The sequence below is a fragment of the Vulpes vulpes genome, chromosome 15 (assembly GCF_048418805.1).
Source record: "Vulpes vulpes isolate BD-2025 chromosome 15, VulVul3, whole genome shotgun sequence".
Taxonomy (NCBI): Eukaryota; Metazoa; Chordata; class Mammalia; order Carnivora; family Canidae; genus Vulpes; species Vulpes vulpes.
Genome location: NC_132794.1, coordinates 56,985,686 through 57,010,366, shown reverse-complemented (window position 1 = coordinate 57,010,366; position 24,681 = coordinate 56,985,686). Strand labels below are relative to the sequence as shown.

The following is a 24,681-nucleotide window of genomic DNA, read 5'->3' as shown; positions in this document are numbered from 1 at the left end:
ATAGTTTTTGTAAGCACTTGGTAATCCTTTTAAAGACATGAAAAATTCATACTGAAATACTATCTTTTTTCCCACAGATATTCCAAATGTCTTGGTTGGCACTGTATTTAACATTGATGATGGAAATGGGGGCTTTGTGGTTCATTGGTTGAACAACAAGGAGTTTCATTTTACATCATCTACTGAAATATTTATGCAGCAATTACGAAAACTTTCTGAAAAGCAGATAGATCATGAAAGTGATGAAGGTGATCGAGAAGATGAGGAACGTTCACAGGAGGAAAAAGAGAGGGGTTTACATATGAAACTAGACCATGGTTAGTATTCCATGTTCAGATTTTTTTTTTAATAAATCAGCAGCTTTATTGTGATACCATTGTTAGTTTGTAATGAATCCTTCCTGGGGTGCCTGGGTGGCTCAGTCAGTTAAGCGTCTGCTTTCGGCTTGGGTCATGATCCCAGGGTCCTGGGATTGAGTTCCCCATTGCAGGGAGCCTTCTTCTCCCTCTGCCTCTGCCTAACCCCCCACCTTGGTCTCCCATGAATAAATAAATAAAATCTTAAAAATCCTTCCTTCCTGCTCTTCTTTTTCACTTTTCCAATCATTTACTGACCATCTACTATGGACCATCTGCCATATAGCTCTATATGCTTTGTTATGCATATTGCTTTGAGTAATATATAACTTTGGAAGCCATGTCCTTTTTGGGAGGATAAGTTTTGCTAATGATAATATGAATGAAATTTTGATTTCTTTAAAAATAAGAAATAGTAATTTTCAGTTTATACCAGAAAATGGTTTTCTTCTTTTTTTTTTTCCTTCCTCCCCCCCCCCTGGCCATAAATTGGAAAAGGGATTTATAGTTTCTTAAGATAGTATGCTATTGGTAATCCAATATGTAAATGAATTTTTACAGTATTATTGGTGTGTACTGATAAATGTATTTTCTGATTCAGAATTATCCTTGGATAGAGAATCTGAGGCAGGTACAGGATCATCAGAACATGAAGATGGAGAAAGAGAGGGAAGTCCCAGAACTTTTTCACGACCTAGTGTACCAATGCCACTGCCCACCGTCCTGCTTGATCGGAAGATTGAAATGCTGCTAACTGAATGGAATAAGAATCCTGACATGCTTTTTACTATACACCCTGTAGATGGTACCTTTCTAGTGTGGCATGTGAAGTATTTGGATGAATATAATCCTGGAATATTTAGACAAGTCCAGGTATATTTTGCTGATGAAGATATTATTACATTTCTTTTAAAATAAGATGCTATTCAGATTTACCATATTTTCAGAAATACTTGAAAGATTTTGTTTTTGAGAAGCAACTGAGAAGAGAATACTTATTCTTATTACCAGAGCAGGGATCAATGACCACAGATTTTATAAACCTGGTTAATTGAAAGTAAAATGAATTTGGCTTTTAAATGTGGTACTGAGTATTTGAATATATGTGTGTTGGCTTTTTCCCTGGGAATTCACAATATTTTGAATAAACTTAAGAAATCACCCTAAAAATGTGACTCAGGATCCATGCCCTGCCCCCCCCCCCTGTTTTTTATCAACTAAATCCAGCTTTATCTGTTATCTTTCTGAACTTCATTTCTATTTAGATTTGTGGTTGGGGTCATTTAGCTGTATAAGTAAGACATTTGAAACTTGTTTTTTTTCAGGATTCTTTTGGGCCACAAATAGAGATATGGTATTACATAAATAGAGGAAGGAATTAGACCTTAAAGGGGTTGAAAATGATAGTTTTTCTAGGAAACTAAGATTTGACATTTTGAAAATGGAAGTGTTTTTGGAAGACTTTTTTTGAGAGGAGGAAAACTACTTATATTGAATTCATACTGTGTTTTCCAGGTTTCTTTTTCTTCTCGGATTCCTGTTGCATTTCCATCTGGTGATGCGAGCTCTCTTAGTAAAAATATCATGATGTATGCCTGCATAAATGCTACAAAAGATACTCCCCACACCCCGTTACACCAGGAGATGATGGCAATAGGCAGTCCTCATGGATCACAGCTGTACTCCAGATCACACACTACAAATATGAATATTTTAGCTCCTACAGTAATGATGGTCTCCAAACACATAGATGGTTCTTTAAATCAGTGGGCAGTCACTTTTGCAGATAAGTCTGCCTTTACCACTGTTCTGACCGTATCTCACAAATTTAGATACTGTGGTCATCGATTTCACCTCAATGACCTGGCATGTCATTCAGTTTTACCATTGTTACTGACATCCTCTCATCATAATGCTCTGTTGACTCCTGAATTAGATTGTCAGTGGGACTCAGACAACAAATTAAGTAGATTGATGGATCCTGTAAGACCCATAAAAGGTTCCTCGAAACAGCCTCTTAGAAATGCAGCGACACGTACATTTCATGACCCGAATGCAATTTATAGTGAACTAATTCTGTGGCGTGTAGATCCAATAGGACCTTTGTCCTATACCGGAGGAGTATCAGAATTGGCTCGAATTAACTCTTTACATACATCAGCCTTCTCTAATGTTGCTTGGCTTCCAACTCTTATTCCCAGCTATTGTCTTGGTAAGTGTTCATTTTAATTCTGAAATTAATAAAAGCTTTTAAACTTTTTTCATACACACATGGTTTATATTTGTCATTATTAGGATTTTTAATAAGTATTGAGAATGTAGGCATCAGACTTATGTTTAGAATTTCCAGAAATTTGTTTTTAATTTTTTCCCCTTCGTAACATATTTCTATTGAATTTTTCTGTTAATAATTCCATATCCATTAATTTTATCTATTTAATTATGATTCTGGACCATGGTTGTACCTTAAAAAAAAAACCTCAGCCCAAAATAAAAATAAACTACGTATTATAATGCAAAGCTTTTACTCTTTCAGGCACATACTGCAATTCTGCAAGTGCTTGTTTTGTTGCTTCTGATGGCAAAAATTTGAGACTCTATCAAGCTGTGGTGGATGCAAGGAAATTATTGGATGAATTATCAGATCCTGAATCTTCGGTGAGAATTTCCTAATCTTTATTAAAATATCTGGCCTGATAATTCTCTTTTTTACTTTGGGACTTTTAGCTGGTATTTAGGGAGTGAACACATGTTCTAGCGTCTGTATGAAAAATTTACTATTTTTCTTAATTTCTGTTTCAAGGTACATGAATCAGTATCACACATCAGTACATTTTACATTTAAATAAATAAACCTGACTTTTCCCTTAAAATATCATGATTTCTGCTTGACATTTTTTGCTCTCTGGTTCTGTTAATCTTTCTTTGCTTTAAGGCAGCTTTACCAAGCTCTTTGTTTAAGTTGGAAAAATTGAGCTTTTCTGAGCTTCATTGACCATTCTATGGCTAGAATATGTTATCAGTGGTTGGCAGTTCTGTATCTGAAGTGGAAGTCATGTATATTAGTTACCATTCAGATTTGAATGCTGAATTTTACATTTACCTATGAAAACGTGCCTTTTTATAAAACACTTGTTCTAACAAAAGTGTTTCCAATATTGAAAACAAAAGACATTTTTGAGTATCTACTATGTGTCCTTCAAAGTGTAGGGAATACAGAGTATAAGTCTCAGTGTGTGGCTTTAAGGATCTTTTAATTTAGCTGAGGAGAGAAGTTATTAATAAAAGGTTAAATAATAGTTTAAGACAGAAGCAGTGTCTGAGGGTGGTATGTAATTAATTGTCAAGCAGATGGCATTAGAAGTATTCCATAATCCAAAGGAGAAAAAGATCAGATTAGGGTAGGCATAGAAGTCTTTATTAAGGACAGTATTTAGGTTTGTTTTTGATGGGTAGATAAGGTTTAGAAAGACAAATCCTTTCTCTTTGCCTGAATAAGAGAATGACCTGAAAGTGCGGATACAGGAAAGTGTGCTTATAAGTAAAGCTTGTTCCAGGAATGGTGGGAAAACCACTTGGACCAGAGCCAGAGGTTTGGCATAGAGGAAGTAGCATCTTAAAATCATAGAATTGGAAGATATTTTATAGGTCACCTAGTTTAAACCAGCCATCTGATGCTTTATTCCCCTCTACCGTATTCCTGCCAATTTGACATCAGGCCCTGGAGGGGGGATCTTCGACCCTAAATGCTGCCTTTGAATTACCCTCACTATTAGACTGAACTTAAATTTATATTTCTTAGATTCTGCTTGTTAGCCTTGGTTCCATTTAAAATAAGTTTGGTATTTCTTGTATGTGAAATAACTTAGATAATTAAAGATGATGGTCTTTATTAAACCTATAAAACATTTTTCCTCAGGCCAAACCTGGCCCCCTCCACCAATAAACTTACTGTGTTTTATATGTGACCCTGATTACTCTCTTTAGCAGTTTTCAGTTTGTCTATGTTCTGGGCGTTGTAGGACCACTAGAATACAACAGTATTGCCTCTAGATTAGATTCTATTAGATTAGATTCTATTGTGTTTTTGGTAGTCATGCCAGATTTGTGTATGTAATTGATTCATACTGAGCTGACTCTTATTTAAATATTCCAAAGTCTCTTTTTGTCAGCAAGCCATTCTGTATTTGTGTAATTTGAGTTGTGGCCCAAATGAAAGCTTATTTCACTATTACATTTCATCTTGCTAGGTTCAGTCTTTCAGTATCTTTTTTGAATCCAGATTCTGTTATTTGTGTTATTGCTTTATGACTTATATCACCAGTCTCTTGGATGAATGTTTCCACATCTTTATCTGAATCAATTATAAAAATGTTAAACAGGATAGGACTAAAAAAAGAGCCTAGCAGTGTACATTTGACATTTTTCTTCATTTGTATTGTCTGAAGTATTTCTTCAGCTTGTTTCTAGAATTTCCATGAGGCAGCTTGTCATGTACTTTGCTGAAATAAAATACAAAATACACCGTCTGCTGAAATATTCTGTAGTCAAAAAAGAAGTCAAATCTGCATGAGATGATTGTTTTAAAGTATAGTGGGTTAAATGTACCTACCCTGATGTCTGTTATCTGTTACTAAGACATTGTACAAATAGACATCAAGCTTAGTTTGCCTTACTGAATTATATTGTTTTCCCTTTTGAAAATTGGAACATTTACCTATTGCTAGTATTTTGGCTCTGACATTTCCCATTATTTCTCAGAGAACATCTTCTGTAGTTCATTGATTTCACTTGCAAAATTTCCCACTAACCCAGGCATTACTTTTCCAAAAAATATCAAGTTATGTAGAGCTGTTAGATATGTTCTTGGAATTTCTTTTTTTTTAATTTTATTAATTTTATTATTTTTTTAATTTTTTAATGATAGTCACAGAGAGAGAGAGAGAGAGACAGAGAGACAGAGACATAGGCAGAGGGAGAAGCAGGCTCCATGCACTGGGAGCCCGACGTGGGATTTGATCCCGGGTCTCTAGGATCGCACCCTGGGCCAAAGGGAGGCACTAAACCGCTGCGCCACCCAGGGATCCCCTGTTCTTGGAATTTCTTAATTTATCCTGGCCTTCTACTCTTCCCTTACCAATGTACATTTTCTCTTAAACCTATTTTCATTAATTATTTTATTTTATTTTTTTTTAAATACATCTTTTTAATTTTTTTTTTTTTATTTATGATAGTCATACAGAGAGAGAGAGAGAGAGGCAGAGACACAGGCAGAGGGAGAAGCAGGCTCCATGCACCGGGAGCCCGACGTGGGATTCGATCCCGGGTCTCCAGGATCGCGCCCTGGGCCAAAGGCAGGCGCCAAACCGCTGCGCCACCCAGGGATCCCTCATTAATTATTTTAATGTTAAAAAGTAATATGTAGTCATTGTAGAAAATGTTTTGTTTATTTCTATTTTGGCAAGCTAACTTCTTTTTTTCTAATTTTTAAATTTTTTTTAATTTTTAGAATGTGAGGGTGCATGTGCATGTTGGGGGAGGGGCAGAGGGAGAGGCAGAGAGAGAATCTCAAGTAGACTCCACATGCAGAATGGAGCCCAACTCAGGGCTTGATCTCACCACCCTGAGATCATGACCTGAGCCAAAGGGTCTGTTGCTTAACTGACTGAGTCACTCAGGCATCACCCCCACAAGCTAAAATTCTTGAAATGAAAGACCAGAGACAAAGTAGGAATTAGGAGGTCTTATTCTCTGCATCTTTATTAACATTAAAGTATCAGCCTCTACTGATAAGCTTATCTTTTCCTGTATCTCTGTACTCTGAAAACAATAATTTATTCAGTTACTTAATTTTTAAAATAAATTCTTAGTTTTTGAATAGTTACAGATTTATTGAAAAGTTGCAAATACGGTAGAGAGTTCTCATATACCCCACAGCCAGTTTCCCCTATTGTTAACATCTTATATTACCAGAATGCATTTGTTACAATTAAGAAACTATCATTAGTATACTATGATCAATTAAATTCTAGACTTTTTAAGATTCAACTGACTTCCCTGTTAATGTCCCATTTGTATTCTAAGATCTCATTCAGAAAACCACATTATATTTAGTCATCATGAATCCTTAGCCTTCTCTGATCTGGTATAGTTTCTCAGTTTTCTTCATTTCTTTCTTCCTCCATATTTTCTCATGACTTTGTCAGTTTTGGGTAGTAGTTGTCAGACATTTTGCAGAATTTTCCCTTGATTTGGGCTTGCTATTTTTCTCATGGTGAGACTGGAATACCCCAGATGTGAAGTACCCTTCTTGCTACATTATATGATGGATATATGCCATCAACGTGGTAATTACTGTCTTCCTTTTTTTTTTCTTTTAAGTCTTGCACAGATTTGTTCATTTTATTGATCCTATCAAAGAGTGAATTCTTTGTTTCATTGAACTCTTTGTTTTTGTTTTCATTTTCATTAATTTCTGCCCCTTTACCATTTTTTTCCATCTTGCCCTTTTTTTGGGGGGGGGGGTAAGGGAGGTTCTTTTTCTAGGTTTTATAAAATAGTAGCTTGGAGTCTTGTTTTGAAACTTTTCTTATTTTCTAACATATGCATTGACTGCTGTAAATTCCCCCTCTCAGCACTGCTTTGGCATTTTGGTAAGTAGTATTTTAATTTTCATTCACTTCACTATATTTTTAAATTTTCCTTGAGAATTCTTATTTGACCCATTGGTTACTTAAAGTGTATTGTTTAACTTCCTAGTAAATACTGGGGAGAGATTTTTCTGTTATTCTGTTACTGATTTCTTTTTTTTTTTTTTTTAATTTTTATTTATTTATGATAGTCACAGAGAGAGAGAGAGGCAGAGACACAGGCAGAGGGAGAAGCAGGCTCCATGCACCGGGAGCCTGATGTGGGATTCGATCTCCAGGATCGCGCCCTGGGGCAAAGGCAGGCGCTAAACCACTGCGCCACCCAGGGATCCCTCTGTTACTGATTTCTAATTTGATTCCATGGTGGTAGGAGAGCACACTCTGTGATTTAAATCCTTGCAAATTTACTGAGGTTTGTTTTATGACCCAGAACATTGTTTTATTTTAGCATACATTCCATGGCACTTGAATATATTTCTGCTGTTGGATGGAGTGTTCTAAAAATGTCAATTAGATTTTGTTTTCATAAAAATGGTGGCATTGAGTTCCTCTAGATCTTTGCTAATTTTCTGTCAGTTCTATCAATTCCTGTGAGAAGGGTGTTGAAATTCTCAACTGTAATTGCGAATTTATCCGTTTCTTCTTTCAGTTCTTTAAGTTTTGTGTTTCACATATTTTCCAGCTCTATTTTTTGCATACACATGTAGTCTGAAATCAAGGTGTTGGCAGGGCCATGCATGCTCTTTCTGAAGGCTCTAAGAGAAGATCCTTTCTTGCCTCTTCCTAACTTCTGGTTCCTTCTACCAATCATTGGTGTTCCTAGACTTGGAGCTGCAACACTCTGGTCTCTGCCTCTGTCTTCACATGGACTTCTTTTCTCTGAGTGTCTCTATGTGTCCTCTCCTCTTTTTAATTTTTTTTCTTTATTTATTTATGATAGTCACACAGAGAGAGAGAGAGAGAGAGAGAGAGAGAGAGAGGCAGAGACACAGGCAGAGGGAGAAGCAGGCTCCATGCACCGGGAGCCCGACGTGGGATTCGATCCCGGGTCTCCAGGATCGCGCCCTGGGCCAAAGGCAGGCGCCAAACCGCTGCGCCACCCAGGGATCCCCTCTCCTCTTTTTAGAAGGACACCCAACCTAACCTAGTATGACCTTATCTTAAACAGATTAGATCTGCAAACATCCTTCCTCTAAATAAGATGGCATTCTGACATTCTGGGTAGACCAACTCATTACACTAACAGGCCTTTCTTTCTCATCAGTTGTGTTTGCAGTTGCATAGTCAGGAATGTCCAAGTCACTCTAGCCTCCAGATTCTCTTAAGCCATTTTAAATTTCAGAGCCATATGTTACAAGGAATTCTGAGATTTTTGTCTTTTTAAATGTTAAGACTGTAGGGCCTCACCCTTACTGTTAATCTTAAACTCTTAACATAACATGATTGCATCCTGTCAAGTTCCCATTATTTCTGCTGATCTTTTTCATTTTTTTTTGTTAGTCAGAGCTGTAGTTCTTCTAGTTACTTCCTCTACTAATTGTGAGTTGAAATATGGCAAGAAGTTGTCACATGCTGTCCTTCCTCAAAGGAGATTTTTCGTAGATGCTGGATAGAAGCTAGCTTTTCCTTTCTTTTCTTTTTTTGCTATAAGAAACTTATGAAAAGATTTGAATTTTATTCTGGAAGTGAGAGATGGATTTAGAGGACAATAAACTTCTTTGGACAGGGAAGTAAAGGGGTTAGTTTATAGGATAGAGTGTAGTTGGTAGGCACTGGAAGCATTGGAGATGGCGGGAAATCTGTTGAGGTCATCAAAGCATGTGGTAAAATAAACCAGAGATAAAGTGAGATTTGGCTTGGTAGTAGCTAAATATGGATACTAAAATAAATGATTCTAAGGTTTCAAGTTTGGTAGTGGATCCACTAGCAGTGGTTAGGTATTTGTAAGGTATTGATGATGACTTAAGTTTGAGATACATTGAGTGTGAAGTGATTGAGGTTTTAGGTAGCAAAATGTAGTTTAGATAACTTTTACAGACGTTTGGAAATTCCTAATGTTCCTTGTCAGATACCAGTGTACATTTGGTACTTATTATTAAGGGCATGCTTGAGATCTTTTAGACCTCTAAAGACATGAGTAACAGTTAATGTTCATAAATGTGACTCTGAGTCATCAAACAGGGATTTATGTTGAGCAGACTGTTTATGAAGGCAGTAATTTAAAGACTTTATTTTTAAGTAATCTTTACACCCAGTGTGGGGCTCAAATTCACAACCCTGAGATCTTACACTCCACTGACTGGGCCAGCCAGGCACCCAAAAGGCAGTGAATGAAAATTTAAGAAAAAATCTCCATCCAAAATACTGAAGATACCATTGTTTTGGTGCTTGGTGTAATGTCCTTTAAGTTTCTCTTGTAGCAAGTGACACGGTCTTTTTAAAGGCTGCAAGATATTCCATTGTATGCACATACCACAGTTTCTTTATCCATTCACCTGTCAGTGGGCATTTGGGTTGCTTCTATCTTTTGACTATTGTGAATAATGCTGTGGTGAACATAGTTGTGCAGATATCTCTTCTCAGTCCTGCTTTTAATTTTTTTGGGTGTATCCCCAGAAGTGAGATTGCTGATCATCATATGGTCACACTATTTTTGCAAATCTCCATACTGTTTTTCCATAATGGTAACACCATTTTACATTCCTGCCAGCAGGGCACAAGATTCCAACTTCTCTGTTTCCACTCCAACACTTATTTTCTATTCTTTGATAGTGGCCCTTCTGATGGGTATGAGGTGATATCTCGTGGTGCTTTTTATTTGCATTTCCCTAGTGATTAGTGATATTGAGCACGTTTTCATGTACATATTGGCCATTTATATATCTTCTTTGGAGAAATGTTCTGTTGAGGTCCTTTTTTGTTGTTGTTGTGGTTGTCATTGTTGAATTGTAGAAGTCCATTCTGTATTCCGATGTTAACACCTAACACATAGATGATTTGCAATTACTTCCTCCATTCTGTAGGTTGCCTTTTACTCTGTTGGTTGTTTTCCTTGATGTGCAGAAGTTTTTAAGTGTGATGTAATTAATTTATCTATTTTTTATTTTGTTGTCTGTGCTTTTGATGTCATATCCAAGAAATCATTGATGAAAGCAGTGTCCTGAATCTTTCCCCCACGTTATCATATGAATTTTAGGATGGTTTTTTCAATTTGTGCAAAATATGCCCCTAGGATTTTGATAGGAATTATATTGAATCTGTTGATTGCTTTGGTAGTATGGACATTTTAACAATATTAAATCTTCTAATCCACAGCATTTATTCATATTTTCTTTTCTTAGTAATGTTTTGTAGTTATCAGCATATAAGTCTTTCATCTTCTTTGTTCATTTTCTTAAGTCTTTTGTTTTTGACACTCTACTAAATGAGATTGTAACTTCCTTTTTGGACTTGTCATTTTTAGTATATAGAAACACACCTGATTTTTGAATGATGATTTTGTATCCTGCAGCTTTGCTAAATTCATTTATTAGTTCTAACAGGTTTTTGTGTGTGTGTTTTGGGCGGTGTGTGTGTGTGTGTGTGTGTGTGTGTGTGTGTGTGTGGATTTTTTTAAATTTATTTTTTATTGGTGTTCAATTTACCAACATACAGAATAACCCCCAGTGCCCGTCACCCATTCACCCCCACCGCCCGCCCTCCTCCCCTTCCACCACCCATAGTTCATTTCCCAGAGTTAGGAGTCTTTATGTTCTGTCTCCCTTTCTGATATTTCCCACACATTTCTTCTCCCTTTCCTTCTATTCCCTTTCACTATTATTTATATTCCCCAAATGAATGAGAACATATAATGTTTGTCCTTCTCCGATGGACTTACTTCACGCAGCATAATACCCTCCAGTTCCATCCACGTTGAAGCAAATGGTGGGTATTTGTCGTTTCTAATGGCTGAGTAATATTCCATTATATACATAAACCACATCTTCTTTATCCATTCATCTTTCGATCGACACCGAGGCTCCTTCCACAGTTTGGCTATTATGGACATTGTGCAGGTGTCCCGGCGTTTCATTGCATCTGAATCTTTGGGGTAAATCCCCAACAGTGCAATTGCTGGGTCGTCGGGCAGGTCTATTTTTAACTCTTTGAGGAACCTCCACACAGTTTTCCAGAGTGGCTGCACCAGTTCACATTCCCACCAACAGTGCAAGAGGGTTCCCTTTTCTCCGCATCCTCTCCAACATTTGTGGTTTCCTGCCTTGTTAATTTTCCCCATTCTCACTGGTGTGAGGTGGTATCTCATTGTGGTTTTGATTTGTATTTCCCTGATGGCAAGTGATGCAGAGCACTTTCTCATGTGCGTGTTGCCCATGTCTATGTCTTCCTCTGTGAGATTTCTCTTCATGTCTTTTGCCCATTTCATGATTAGATTGTTTGTTTCTTTGGTGTTGAGTTTAATAAGTTCTTTATAGATCTTGGAAACTAGCCCTTATCTGATATGTCATTTGCAAATATCTTCTCCCATTCTGTAGGTTGTCTTTTAGTTTTGTTGACTGTATGCTTTGCTGTGCAAAAGCTTCTTATCTTGATGAAGTCCCAATAGTTCATTTTTGCTTTTGTTTCTTTTGCCTTCGTGGATGTATCTTGCAAGAAGTTACTGTGGCCGAGTTCAAAAAGGGTGTTGCCTGTGTTCTTCTCTAGGATTTTGATGGAATCTTGTCTCACATTTAGATCTTTATCCATTTTGAGTTTATCTTTGTGTATGGTGAAAGAGAGTGGTCTAGTTTCATTCTTTTGCATGTGGATGTCCAATTTTCCCAGCACCATTTATTGAAGAGACTGTCTTTCTTCCAGTGGATAGTGTTTCCTCCTTTATCGAATATTAGTTGACCATAAAGTTGAGGGTCCACGTCTGGGTTCTCTATTCTGTTCCATTGATCTATGTGTCTGTTTTTGTGCCAGTACCACACTGTCTTGATGATCACAGCTTTGTAGTACAACCTGAAATCTGGCATTGTGATGCCCCCAGATATGGTTTTCTTTTTTAAAATTCCCCTGGCTATTCGGGGTCTTTTCCGATTCAACACAAATCTTAAAATAATTTGTTCTAACTCTCTGAAGAAAGTCCATGGTATTTTGATAGAGATTGCATTAAACGTGTATATTGCCCTGGGTAATATGGACATTTTCACAATATTAATTCTGCCAATCCATGAGCATGGAATATTTTTCCATCTCTTTGTGTCTTCCTCAATTTCTTTCAGAAGTGTTCTATAGTTTTTAGGGTATAGATCCTTTACCTCTTTGGTTAGGTTTATTCCTACATATCTTATGCTTTTGGTGCAATTGTAAATGGGATTGACTCCTTAATTTCTCTTTCTTCAGTCTCATTGTTAGTGTACAGAAATGCCACTGATTTCTGGGCATTGATTTTGTATCCTGCCATGCTACCAAATTGCTGTATGAGTTCTTGCAATCTTGGGGTGGAGACTTTTGGGTTTTCTATGTAGAGTATCATGTCATTGGCGAAGAGGGAGAGTTAGACTTCTTCTTTGCCAATTTGAATGCCTTTAATGTCATTTTGTTGTCTGATTGCTGAGGCTAGGACTTCCAGTACTATGTTGAATAGCAGTGGTGAGAGTGGACATCCCTGTCTTGTTCCTGATCTTAGGGGAAAGGCTCCCAGTGCTTCCCCATTGAGAATGATATTTGCTGTGGGCTTTTCATAGATGGCTTTTAATATGTTGAGGAATGTTCCCTCTATCCCTACACTCTGAAGAGTTTTGATCAGGCATGGATGCTGTATTTTCTCAAATGCTTTCTCTGCATCTAATGAGAGGATCATATGGTTCTTGGTTTTTCTCTTGCTGATATGATGAATCACATTGATTGTTTTACGAGTGTTGAACCAGCCTTGTGTCCCGGGGATAAATCCTACTTGGTCATGGTGAATAATTTCTTAATGTATTGTTGGATCCTATTGGCTAGTATCTTGTTGAGAATTTTTGCATCCATGTTCATCAGGGATATTGGTCTGTAATTCTCCTTTTTGGTGGGGTCTTTGGTTTTGGCATTAAGGTGATGCTGGCCTCATAGAACGAATTTGGAAGTACTCCATCTCTTTCTATCTTTCCAAACAGCTTTAGTAGAATAGGTATGGTTTCTTCTTTAAATGTTTGATAGAATTCCCCTGGGAAGCCATCTGGCCCTGGACTTTTGTGTCTTGGGAGGTTTTTGATGACTGCTTCAATTTCCTCCCTGGTTATTGGCCTGTTCAGGTTTTCTCTTTCTTCCTGTTCCAGTTTTGGTAGTTTGTGGCTTTCCAGGAATGCGTCCATTTCTTCTAGATTGCCTAATTTATTGGTGTATAGCTGTTCATAATGTTTTTAAAATCGTTTGTATTTCCTTGGTGTTGGTAGTGATCTCTCCTTTCTCATTCATGATTTTATTAATTTGAGTCTTCTCTCTCTTCTTTTTAATAAGGCTGGCTTATGGTTTATCTATCTTATTGATTCTTTCAAAGAACCAACTCCTGGTTCTGTTGATCTGTTCCACAGTTCTCTGGTCTCGATTTCATTGAGTTCTTCTCGAATATTTTTTAACTCTCTTCCTCTCCTGGGTGTAGGATCTGTTTGCTGTTTTTTCTCTAGCTCCTTTATGTGTAAGGTTAGCTTTTGTATTTGAGTTCTTTCCAGTTTTTGAATGGATGCTTGTATTGCGATGTATTTCCCCCTTAGGACTGCTTTTGCTGCATCCCAAAGATTTTGAACGGTTGTATCTTCATTCTCATTAGTTTCCATGAATCTTTTTAATTCTTCCTTAATTTCCTGGTTGACCCTTTCATCTTTTAGCAGGATGGTCCTTAATCTCCACATGTTTGAGGTCCTTCCAAACTTCTTGTTGTGATTTAGTTCTAATTTCAAGGCATTATGGTCTGACAATATGCAGGGGACGATCCCAATCTTTTGGTATCGGTTCAGACCCGATTTGCGACCCAGTATGTGGTCTATTCTGGAGAAAGTTCCATGTGCACTTGAGAAGAATGTGTATTCAGTTGAGTTTGGATGTAAAGTTCTGTAGATATCTGTGAAATCCATCTGCTCCAGTATATCATTTAAAGGTCTCGTTTCTTTGGAGATATAGTGCTTAGAAGACCTATTGAGTATAGAAAGCGCTAGATTGAAGTCACCAAGTGTAAGTGTATTATTATCTAAGTATTTCTTCACTTTGGTTATTAATTGATTGATATATTTGGCAGCTCCCACATTCGGGGCATATATATTGAGGATTGTTAAGTCCTCTTGTTGGATAGATCCTTTAAGTATGATGTAGTGTCCCTCTTCATCTCTCACTACAGTCTTCGGGGTAAATTTTAGTTTATCTGATATAAGAATGGCTACCCCTGCTTTCTTTTGAGGACCATTCGAATGGTAAATGGTTCTCCAACCTTTTATTTTCAGGTTGTAGGTGTCCTTCTATCTAAAATGAGTCTCTTGTAGACAGCAAATAGATGGGTCCTGCTTTTTTATCCAGTCTGAAACCCTGCGCCTTTTGATGGGGTCATTAAGCCTGTTCACGTTCAGAGTTACTATTGACAGATATGAGTTTAATGTCACCATGATATCTATTCAGTCCTTGTTTTTGTGGATTGTTCCACTGAACTTCTTCTTAAAGGGGAATTTTAAGAGTTCCCCCTTAAAATTTCTTGCAGAGCTGGTTTGGAGGTCACATATTTTTTCAGTTCCTGCCTGTCTTGGAAGCTCTTTATCTCTCCTTCCATTTTGAATGAGAGCCTTGCTGGATAAAGTATTCTTGGTTGCATGTTCTTCTCATTTAGGACCCTGAATATATCCTGCCAGCCCTTTCTGGCCTGCCAGGTCTTTGTGGAGAGGTCTGCTGTTACCCTAATACTCCTCCCCATAAAAGTCAGGGATTTCTTGTCTCTTGCTGCTTAAAGGATCTTCTCTTTATCTTTGGAATTTGCAAGCTTCACAATTAAATGTCAAGGTGTTGAACGGTTTTTATTGATTTTAGGGGGGATCTCTCTATTTCCTGGATCTGAATGCCTGTTTCCCTTCCCATATTAGGAAAGTTTTTAGCTATGATTTGTTCAAATACATATTCTGGCCCTCTGGCCCTTTCGGTGCCCTCGGGAACCCCAATTAAACGTAGGTTTTTCTTCCTCAGGCTGTCGTTTATTTCCCTTAATCTATCTTCATGGTCTTTTAATTGTTTGTCTCTTTTTTCCTCAGTTTCCCTGTTTGCCATCAACTTGTCTTCTATGTCACTCACTCGTTCTTCCACCTCGTTAACCCTCGTTATTAGGACTTCTAGTTTGGATTGCATCTCATTCAATTGATTTTTAATTTCTGCCTGATTAGCTCTAAATTCTGCAGTCATGAAGTCTCTTAAGTCCTTTATGCTTTTTTCTAGAGCCACCAGTAGCTTTATAATAGTGCTTCTGAATTGGCTTTCTGACATTGAATTGTAATCCAGATTTTGTAACTCTGTGGGAGAGAGGACTGTTTCTGATTCTTTCTTTTGAGGTGAGGTTTTCCTTGTAGTCATTTTGCTCAGTGCAGAGTGGCCAAAAGCAAGTTGTATTGGGAAAAGGAGAAAAAGAGAGGAGAGAAAGAAGGAAAGAAAAAAGGAAGAAAAAAAGAAGAAAAAGAGAAAGAAAAAAAAGAAAGGAAAAAAGGGTGGGGGAAGGAAACAAATCAAAAAGCAACAAAACAAAACAACAACAACAACAAACCACGGGGATGTATCTTCTGATTCTGTGTACTTTAAGTCCCTTGACTTCCCCTGGAACTGGTCCCTCTAGCTGGTCTTCTGGGGGAGGGGCCTGTTGTGCTGATTTTCAGGTGTTAGTACTTGGGGGAGCTGCTCTGCCCCCTGCCTGGTGCAGGGCTCAGTGGGGGTTGTTCACCCCGTGAGGCCCCAGGAGGAACAACCCCAGTGGCGGGGCCAGCTCTGCAGCCCTGGAGTCAGCCCCCGAAGTAGCTCCAGAGCTCTCCGTCTGCAGGGCCTGGAGGCTCCAGGGCGGGGCCGCTGATCTGCTCAGCTCGGGGCAGGAGCGTCCTTGCTGCCCTGGGCCCTCCCGGCCTCTGCCTGTCCCGGGGGAGGCCGGATCCTGGGCTGTGTCACGGCGCCAAGTGCTCCGGAGCCTGGGCTGTTGGATTCGCTCACGCCCCGCAGCCCCCTCCGCGGAGCCGCCGCCCGAGCCCCTCCGAGCTGTTCCGGGTCCCACCGCGCTGCAGCCCTTAGGGAGCTCCGCGCACTCTCCCGGGGCGCAGGTGCCTGTTAGTGTTCCAGGGAGCCCGAGGGCATCCCCGTCCTCCTGGGTCCTGCTCCAACTCCCTGCGAGCCCCTTTCCGCCCGGGAAGGTTGGTGCAGCTCCTTGTTCTCTGGGACGGGGCTCTCCTGTCCTGGGGACACTCACCCCGGCCTCAGCCCGGCTCCTCGCGGGGCCCCTCCCCCTTGGAGGCCTTTTGTTTCTTTATCCCCCCCCCCCCGCACCCCCCCCCCCCCCCGGTCTTCTTACCTTGATAGAAGCGGAACTCTTCCACTATAGCATTCCAGGTGTTCTCTCTTTAAATCTCAGGCCGAATTCGTAGATTTTCAGGATAATTTGAAGGTTTTCTAGGTAATTTGGTGGGGACAGGTGATTTGGGGTCCCTCCTCTTCTGCCATCTTGCTCCTCCTCTGTGTGTGGATTTTTGAGGTTTTCTGCGTATAAGATCATGTCATCTGCAAACAGGTAATTCTATGTCTTTTTTTTTAATGATTATTTTTTGTCTAATTGTTCTGGCTAGAGCTTGCAGTCTATGTCGAATAGAGTGGTGAGAGTGGGCATCCTTTGCCTTATTCCTGATCTTAGAGGAAAAACTCTCTTTTCCCATTGAGTATGGTATTAGCTTTGAGCGTTTCATCTCTGTCTTTTATTATATGGAAGTAGTTTCTTTCTCTTCATAGTTTATTGGGTGGTTTTTTTTTTTTCATGAAAGCATGTTTAATTTTATCACTGTTAAATCTGTGTGTCTGTGGGGAAAGGTGGTCTTGGACTTCCTATTCTCAACATAGACGTCAGAATGCTATTTTTAAAGTGTAATTTGTTTGGGTCATGTCACTCTTAAGCCATTGCCTACCGTGAACTGTAATACTGTACAGGCTTTACCTCTCACTGCCATCCTGCCTTCCTTCACTTGTCTGATAACTATATTTTTCTACTTTTTGCCCCCCTCATTTTGGATCCAGCCATACCTGCCTCTTTAGTGGTCCTGGAGCATGGCCAACAGTCTCTTATCTTAGTGTCTTTTACTTACTGTTCTCCCGACCTGGAATGTTCTTCCCTCAGATAACGTATGGTTTGTATTCTTGCCTCCTTTAGGTCTTCAGTCGAGGGAGGGCTTCCTGACCACCCCTGCGCAATACTTCTGCCCACTTCTCCACTTTATTTTCCCCTTCACACTTAGTACCATTTCACAGTTTGTTTTACTTATTTGTGTGCTATTTGTTTGTCTTCAGTTAAATGTGAGATGAAGGCAGTGCTGTATTCCCAGTGCCTGATATCTGATAAACACTCTATAAATATTTGTTGAGTTAATGAATAAGTTAATGAATATCATGCTTAAGAGTTTTATTACCTTGTGAAGGCAATGAGAAGCTAGCTGTTCTACCAATTTGTACTTCATCAGCAAAGTATGTGAGTACAGGTTTTCTCTGCCCTCTTTTTCTTTCTTTTTCTTTTTTAAGATTTTATTTATTCATGAGAGACACAGGGAGAGAGAGAGAGAGAGATTGAGAGAGAGAGAGAGAGAGAGAGGCAGAGACACAGGCAGAGCCACAGGCAGAGGGAGAAGCAGGCTCCATGCAGGGAGCCCGATGTGGGACTCGATCCTGGGACTCCGGGATCATGACCAGAGCCAAAGGCAGATGCTCAACCGCTGAGCCACCCAGGTGTCCCCCTCTTTTTCTTCTTTCTGTCAAAATCACTGTTTTGAACTGATACATAGTACTTTGATGTATGCATTTTTTATTATTGCAGGAGTGGAATGATTTTTCATATTTTTTTTGGCTGTTTGTATTTTCTCTTGAATTGGTTCAAGTTTTGTGGGATTATAGTATTTAAATTGAGAGGGATGAGTATACTAAGTAGAAGAAGCTACACAAAGGTCTTTGCATATTGTGGGGAGAACACATTGGTAAAGGTTGCACTTTTTTAGGGAGAGACAATCAGTGCCACCTTGATATAGTCTCTCTCAGTCAGGGCCTGTGTGGGAAACACAACATACTTTTAAAAGTTTAAGTGTGAAGAGTTTAATGAAAGAACTCCTGAACAATTTGAGCTCATGATTCACCCACTAGTGATAATAAGGCACTCAGAGTCTGGCAGAGGGATGAAGCTATTATTACCATTATTAAAATAATGGCCTCAAAGATGTTCATGCTAATCCCCAGAACCTGCAGATATGTTACCTCACATAGCAAAGGAGACTTTGCAACTTTGCATATGTGAATGAATTAAGGACGCTGAAATGTCAAAATTTCCTCAATTATTTGGGTAGGCCCAGCCTAATCACATGAGTCCTTGAAAGCAGAGAACTTTTCCTGGCTGTAGTCACAAAGAGACGTGATAAAAGAGGAATGGTCAGAGATGAATTTACTAACTTTGGGGAAGGAGAGGGGGGGGGCCATGAGCCAAAGAATACGGATAACCTCTAGAAGCTAGAAAAGACAAGGAAATTGGGCTTTTCTCTCAAGTCTCCAGAAAGAAATGGAGCCCTGCCGACAAATTGATGTTAGTTCAGTGAGACTCATGTCAGACTTCTGACCTACAGAACTATAAGGTAATAGATTTGTGTTGTTTTAAATCGCTAAGTTTTGATAATTTTTTGCAGTGACAGTAGAAAAATAGATCCCTGTGCCTGAGGGACAAGAGAGCAGTAACAGTATACCAAAGTCTGGTGAGAGAAAAGCCATGGAAAAGGAGCTGCCTGTTGGGAGAGGTGGCCACACAGGAGAATAGCCCCTGCTAGAATTGTGGGGACCAGGGGGCATAAATGCCCCAACTACTCTCTCTCTTTTCTCTCCAATCTCTGACCAGTCCCTCCCATGGAGTTAATTCAGCCTGAAGCTGAAGTGGGCTTGGGAGCTAGGTGATACCGTCCAGAAGAAAACCTTTTGGAGCACAGAATAAGCAGACAATGCATCAAGTTTAGATGCAGAGAAAGATTAGCCAGCAAAGTCCACTCTTTTTGCCCCCTAGCATCTATTCCTGATTTTTATTTAGATGGAGAAACTTTTATCTCCAGTACAGGGGAAATGCAGATTCCTGTTTGGCATTGTGTCATTGTGTAATGATGCCAGCTTAGTCATGGTCCTACTTGGAACCTGAATTGAAGCTGTTGCACTCTCAGTACTTGTCACAGTTGGAAAATCAGGGGAAAGAAACAATGTCAAGGAAAGCTGTTATAGCCCCTGCTTCTACAGATAGTCACAGAGCCTGAATTCAGTAATCATAGTTTCCTCCTCTCACCACCAAATTCTACATTCTCTTACGCTCTTGTTAGCACCTTGGGTATTTGTCTTTTTTTTTTTTCTTTTTAAACCTGGTGGGGGGGCCTAAACATTAGTGTTCACATTTTCTTTTAGTAAATGTCCAGTAGTAGTGGAATTACTGGGTTGGGCAGTTTTATAGCTGTATTTCAAACAATCAAAATAAATGCAGAGAAGTACTTGATGAACAAAATGACAAAATTTTAAATACAGATCCAGCAGTGCCACGATGAGCCACATTGAAGCCTGTGGCAAAAGGAAGCCTCTATAAACATATGTTTCTGTAATTTCTTAATGGTTAATTTTTTTCCAGAACATTAAAGTAGTTGAAAAGTATTGAAAATTAGAAGTAAGTATATTAAAATTCATGGTATTCTTTTAAGTTTAAATGTTACTTATGCCCTAAACAGAATTTATTATAATTTTATTCTCTTGGCTTTCATGAAGGCAAACACTTCAATAATGTGATCAAAATTTACTCCTTTGCTAATCCAGGTTTCAATTGAGATTTGTTGGATATAGTGAGAGAGTGAGAGAGTAACGTTGAAATTATGTTTGGTGAGTGTAAATTATTAGCAAGAGGTATGCGTGTAGTCCCTGAACCTGAAAATGAATTAAAAGCAAAAGGGAAACTGGAAATACATGAATTATAAGATGTGATATTCTTATTGGAAAAAATGCCTATCAAGTAAAGATTACAGAGATTGTGGGAATCTGTATTAGTTTCCTACTGCTGATATAACAAATTGTCACCATCAAATTGGTGACTTTAAAACAATACATTTACTATCTTATGGTTTTGGAGGTCAGACATTCTAAAACCAAGTGTTGGCAAGGCCATATTCCCTCTGGAGGCTGTAGGGGAGAATCCCTGTTCTTGCCCTTTCCAACTTCTCCCCCTGTGTCGCTTGGCTGGCTCATGGCTCCTTCCTCCTTTTTAAAGCAAGCATCAGAGCATTTTCAAGTCTCTTTCTCTGGCCTTTATTTCTCTCTCTGAGTCCTTCCATACTTTCTCCTTCTTATAAGGACCATCATGATTATGGTGGACCCTTCTATCTAATCAAAGATAATTTCCCATCTCCAGACGTTTAGTTTAATCACACACAAAATCTCTTTTGTCATGTAAACTAACATATTTACAGGTTCTAGGAATTAGGATGAGAACATTTTGGGGGCCGTTATTCTGACTACCAAGCATACTAATTTCACATTCAAAATGGAGGTATGAAAAATTAACTGAATTGTTTTAGATTTTGAATTTTTAGCTGGAGAAAAATTAATCTTGTTTTTTTTTTAAGATTTTATTTATTCATGAGAGACACACAGAGAGAGGCAGAGACACAGGCAGAGGAAGAAGCAGGGAGCATGATGTGGGACTCGATCCCGGGACCAGGATCACACCCTGAGCGGAGGGCAGCCCCTCAACCGCTGAGCCACCCAGGCATCCCTAGATAATCTTGTTTATAAAATGCAGCTACTGACTTGCAGTCTTGTGGAAAATTCATCTGAAAAAGTTTTAAGTGTCATGCAGTGTCCATAATTTGTAATATAAAATCAACATTGTGTTTGGGTCTTCTAAAACTGATTCACAAATTTTGCTTAATGCAGTTTTATTCAAATTTGGAAGCAGACTTCAGAACTTTAAAAAAAAAAAAAAAACAATACTAGTCACAATGTTGTCCTGCAAAAGAAGTTTCGATACGCTGAAGTTAATTAAAAATAATTTAAGGAGGCACCTGGATGGCTCCTTCAGTTAAGCATATGACTTTTGATTTTGGCTCAGGTTATGATCTCAGGATTGTGAGATTGATCCCTACGTTGAGCTCCACACTGGGTGTGGAGCCTGCTTAAGTTTCTCTCTCTCCTTCTCCCTCTGTCCTTCCTTCTCCTCCCTCTCGGGGGAAAAAAAATTAATTAATTAAAAAAATTATTTAAAACTGTCATTCAGTTAAGAGACTGCCAAATTAAAAAAAAAAAAAAAAAGAGAGACTGCCAAATAGGGAAGTTCTCTGTAGTTAAAACAAGATAAGCAAAAAGTAGATTTTAAAAATATTGCTAAATTTGCTCCCACTAAATCCAGGAAAGTAAAATAGTCATTAATCTTATTTTGGTATAAATAAATTTAAGCTTAAAATAATATTGTGAGTTTTAATACACCTTCTTTTCAGTTTTTCAGTAGTTTTCAACCATTTTAATGTTCTGGAAAAAAGCCATTAAAAATACATAAAAACATGTCTCAGCTCTAATATGGCTCACTGAGACATTTTTTCTTTTTAGTTTTTATTTAAATAATCTCTACGTCCAGTGTGGGACTCAGACTCATGACCCCAAGATCAAGAGTCACATGCTCTTCTGACTGAGCCAGTCAGGTGCCCCATAACACTGTTGAATCCTGTATTTAAAATTTTGGTATTTTGTTTATTATAAATTTTTTTGCATCCTGAATCTTGGGTGAATGTACCCAACAATAAATTCAGCCATACCCAGCCATGTATTTTGCCTCCTTGGTCTAATAACCATAGAATCTGTTCCCATACATGTCTCTGGAATTCTGCTGATACAAATTGGAAAGATCCTTCAACCCCAGAGTATATGTTGTTTTTCCAGAGCCAATCTTGTATTTATATCCCTAGGCTAAGCTGGAATCTCACCCCTCTTACCAGCCCAGAGTTCATAAATAACAGAGGTGATATGGAAGAGAATGGGCATCTCCTTGTTAAGTAACTGCTTCAAGTGAAGTTACTGAAAGGTTTTTATGCAAGGAAATCCTGATTGGAAGGATGGAGAAAGGACTGCTTTTTTCAGCAGAAAGGTTTGGGAGTTTGGGGACTCATAGTTAGGCTTCCCATATTCAAACATCTTCATCTCAAGTTGCAGAGTCCCACTTCTTCTCAATCATTGCCCATACCTTCTAACTGGCATTGCACATCTGCAGACCGTACACATGCGTTGGGCCAAATACCCAGCCATGTCTGTCTTGGAGCTTTAAGACTGCAAAATGAAGGCATGTTAAAAGAACCAGATGCCTTAAAATAATATACTATTTAGCTAAATGCTGTAGAATTTTCTACCTGGTTAATTTTAAAAATGAGAATAAGAGTATAGAAATTTGAAATTTTTTTTGAATGTATGAATTGCCATTGCCAATCAGTATTTAGAGGGGCCTTGAATGTCTGAGATGCTGTATTATACTCACAATAGATTCATAAATTGTTGATCATTCGCATTTTCTGTTTTTTATTACAGAAACTTATTGGAGAAGTGTTTAATATTGTGAGCCAACAGTCTACTGCGCGGCCTGGCTGCATTATTGAACTCGACGCAATAACCAACCAAGTAAAAACATGCTTGTGAATGGAGATATTAATGTATTCTATTCCAGAGTGCTTTATCTGCATATATTTCATTGTCAGAATAATTCTCTTGTTTGATACTAAATATAGCCAGCTTCTCTTGATTTCCACAGTAAAAATCTAATGATTTAGGAATTATTCTCCAGATGAATTATATCTGTAGCCTTGTTTCCTGTTTAAAGGTCATTTAATTCAGGCAGGGAAACCATAAAGGAAAATACAGTACAGCTGCATAGAGGCTTGGTTTGTGGTTTCTCTTTTTATGTTATTCCTCATTTCAACTCAGCTGATAGTTCAATTCAGCTTTAGTGTTTGCCTTGCTAGGCTGAATATTAGATATTTTTATGATATCCAGTAAAATTCAGCTGAAAGTGGTATCCAAATATACATTTACTTTCTAATCACAGGTCTTTTTTGTAGTTACTGTTCTTCCCCAGAAAATACCTAGGAAATAGGGAGAACCCTTCTCTCTACAGTAAATTCATAAATCCCTTTCTAGTTCTTAGGATATTTGTTTCTTCGGGATCATGTTGGTGACCTAAAGGATAGACCTAATGTATTTATTCCAAATAAAAAAAAAACAAGATTGTTGTGAGGAAGTTATACCAGTATTTTTAAACAAGGAAATGAAGAAAGAGCTGACCATTTTTAAAAACAAATATAATTGTGTTATTTTTTTTCCCCTTGGTGCCTGGTACATTCTGTGGGTGAAAATGTAATTTCACCAGTGTAGAGAAATTACCATGTCAGCTCTTGGCAACAGAAATGTGGCTGCCAGACTCAAACTACAAATGCCTCCAAGGAAATCCTTAACCTGTGATTTCCTTTTTCCACTCCATATGGATATGGGAGAAGAGTGGATTGTCTTCATTCCCATAAAGGTCTTGATTTTTAATGGGCTGGGTGTTAAATTCATCTCCCACTTTGGCTTCATCTCTTCACCAAGGGTTATTAACTGAGGCCACTCTTCACTTAGCATTATGCCTTTAACTTCATACTTGTTCAAGAATTTTCACCCTCTAGTTGTGGCTGTCTTTAACACAAGGATTGGTAAACTGCAAGCACTGATAAAGGCTTAGGCTCATAAATTACAAAGTTTAAAATACATTCTAGGTTTGTGTCTAGTGTGCTGTATGATTTCTGTCTCCGTAAAGACCTTACCTTTCCCTTTTCATTTATTTTTCTCCTTTGGGGAGGTGACCCAAAGGAAAAGATTTTTGGTTTCTATATAGAGAGACGTAAAAATACCATATAACTTTCATAAAACTTCAGTGGGTTAACCTAATACTACAGTCCTTTCATTTCTGTGTAGTTTGTAAGGAGGTTGATTTCCTTTATTCTGTAAGATTTAGCCCACTCATCCAGTGCTTCCCTTTCCTAAAATCTGTGGGGTAGCCGTCTAATTGTCTTGACACACTTCCATAATAAGATTTAGTTTTTCCTTGAATTTCAGCTCACTTTTGTAATTGTAAGCGGCCATTTGTATTATTTTTACTCTTTTTCTCTGTGTTGTTAAAAAACGTGCTCACATAGCGTAGCAGTAGCAGCTGACAGTGTTGTCTCATCCATCCTTCTAGAAATTCTAGTTACTTATATATAAATACATTAATCCAGAGGTGTGTCACCCAACCCCAACTGGCTGTCATAGGGCCCCTCATAATTTCCACTAGACAGTCTGGGAATACTTTGAGGACTTTTCTGGTTTTCCTTTTCTTTTTTTGGTTCTCAAGTGGAATTAGAAAACTAAGGGAATCCTGTACTAGT

General features: G+C 38.4%; 1 protein-coding gene across 4 annotated transcripts in view; it reads left to right on the top strand.

The window, feature by feature from the left end:
* DMXL2 (Dmx like 2) overlaps positions 1-24,681 on the top strand; it is a 157,319-nt gene that overhangs the window by 73,545 nt on the left and 59,093 nt on the right. For all 4 annotated transcript variants that reach the window (XM_072738518.1, XM_072738517.1, XM_072738521.1 and 1 more), the window contains exons 10-14: positions 78-317; positions 958-1,229; positions 1,872-2,568; positions 2,893-3,014; positions 22,811-22,900. In XM_072738518.1, coding sequence (XP_072594619.1) covers positions 78-317; positions 958-1,229; positions 1,872-2,568; positions 2,893-3,014; positions 22,811-22,900 — 1,421 coding nt within the window. The remainder of the gene's footprint in view (positions 1-77; positions 318-957; positions 1,230-1,871; positions 2,569-2,892; positions 3,015-22,810; positions 22,901-24,681) is intronic.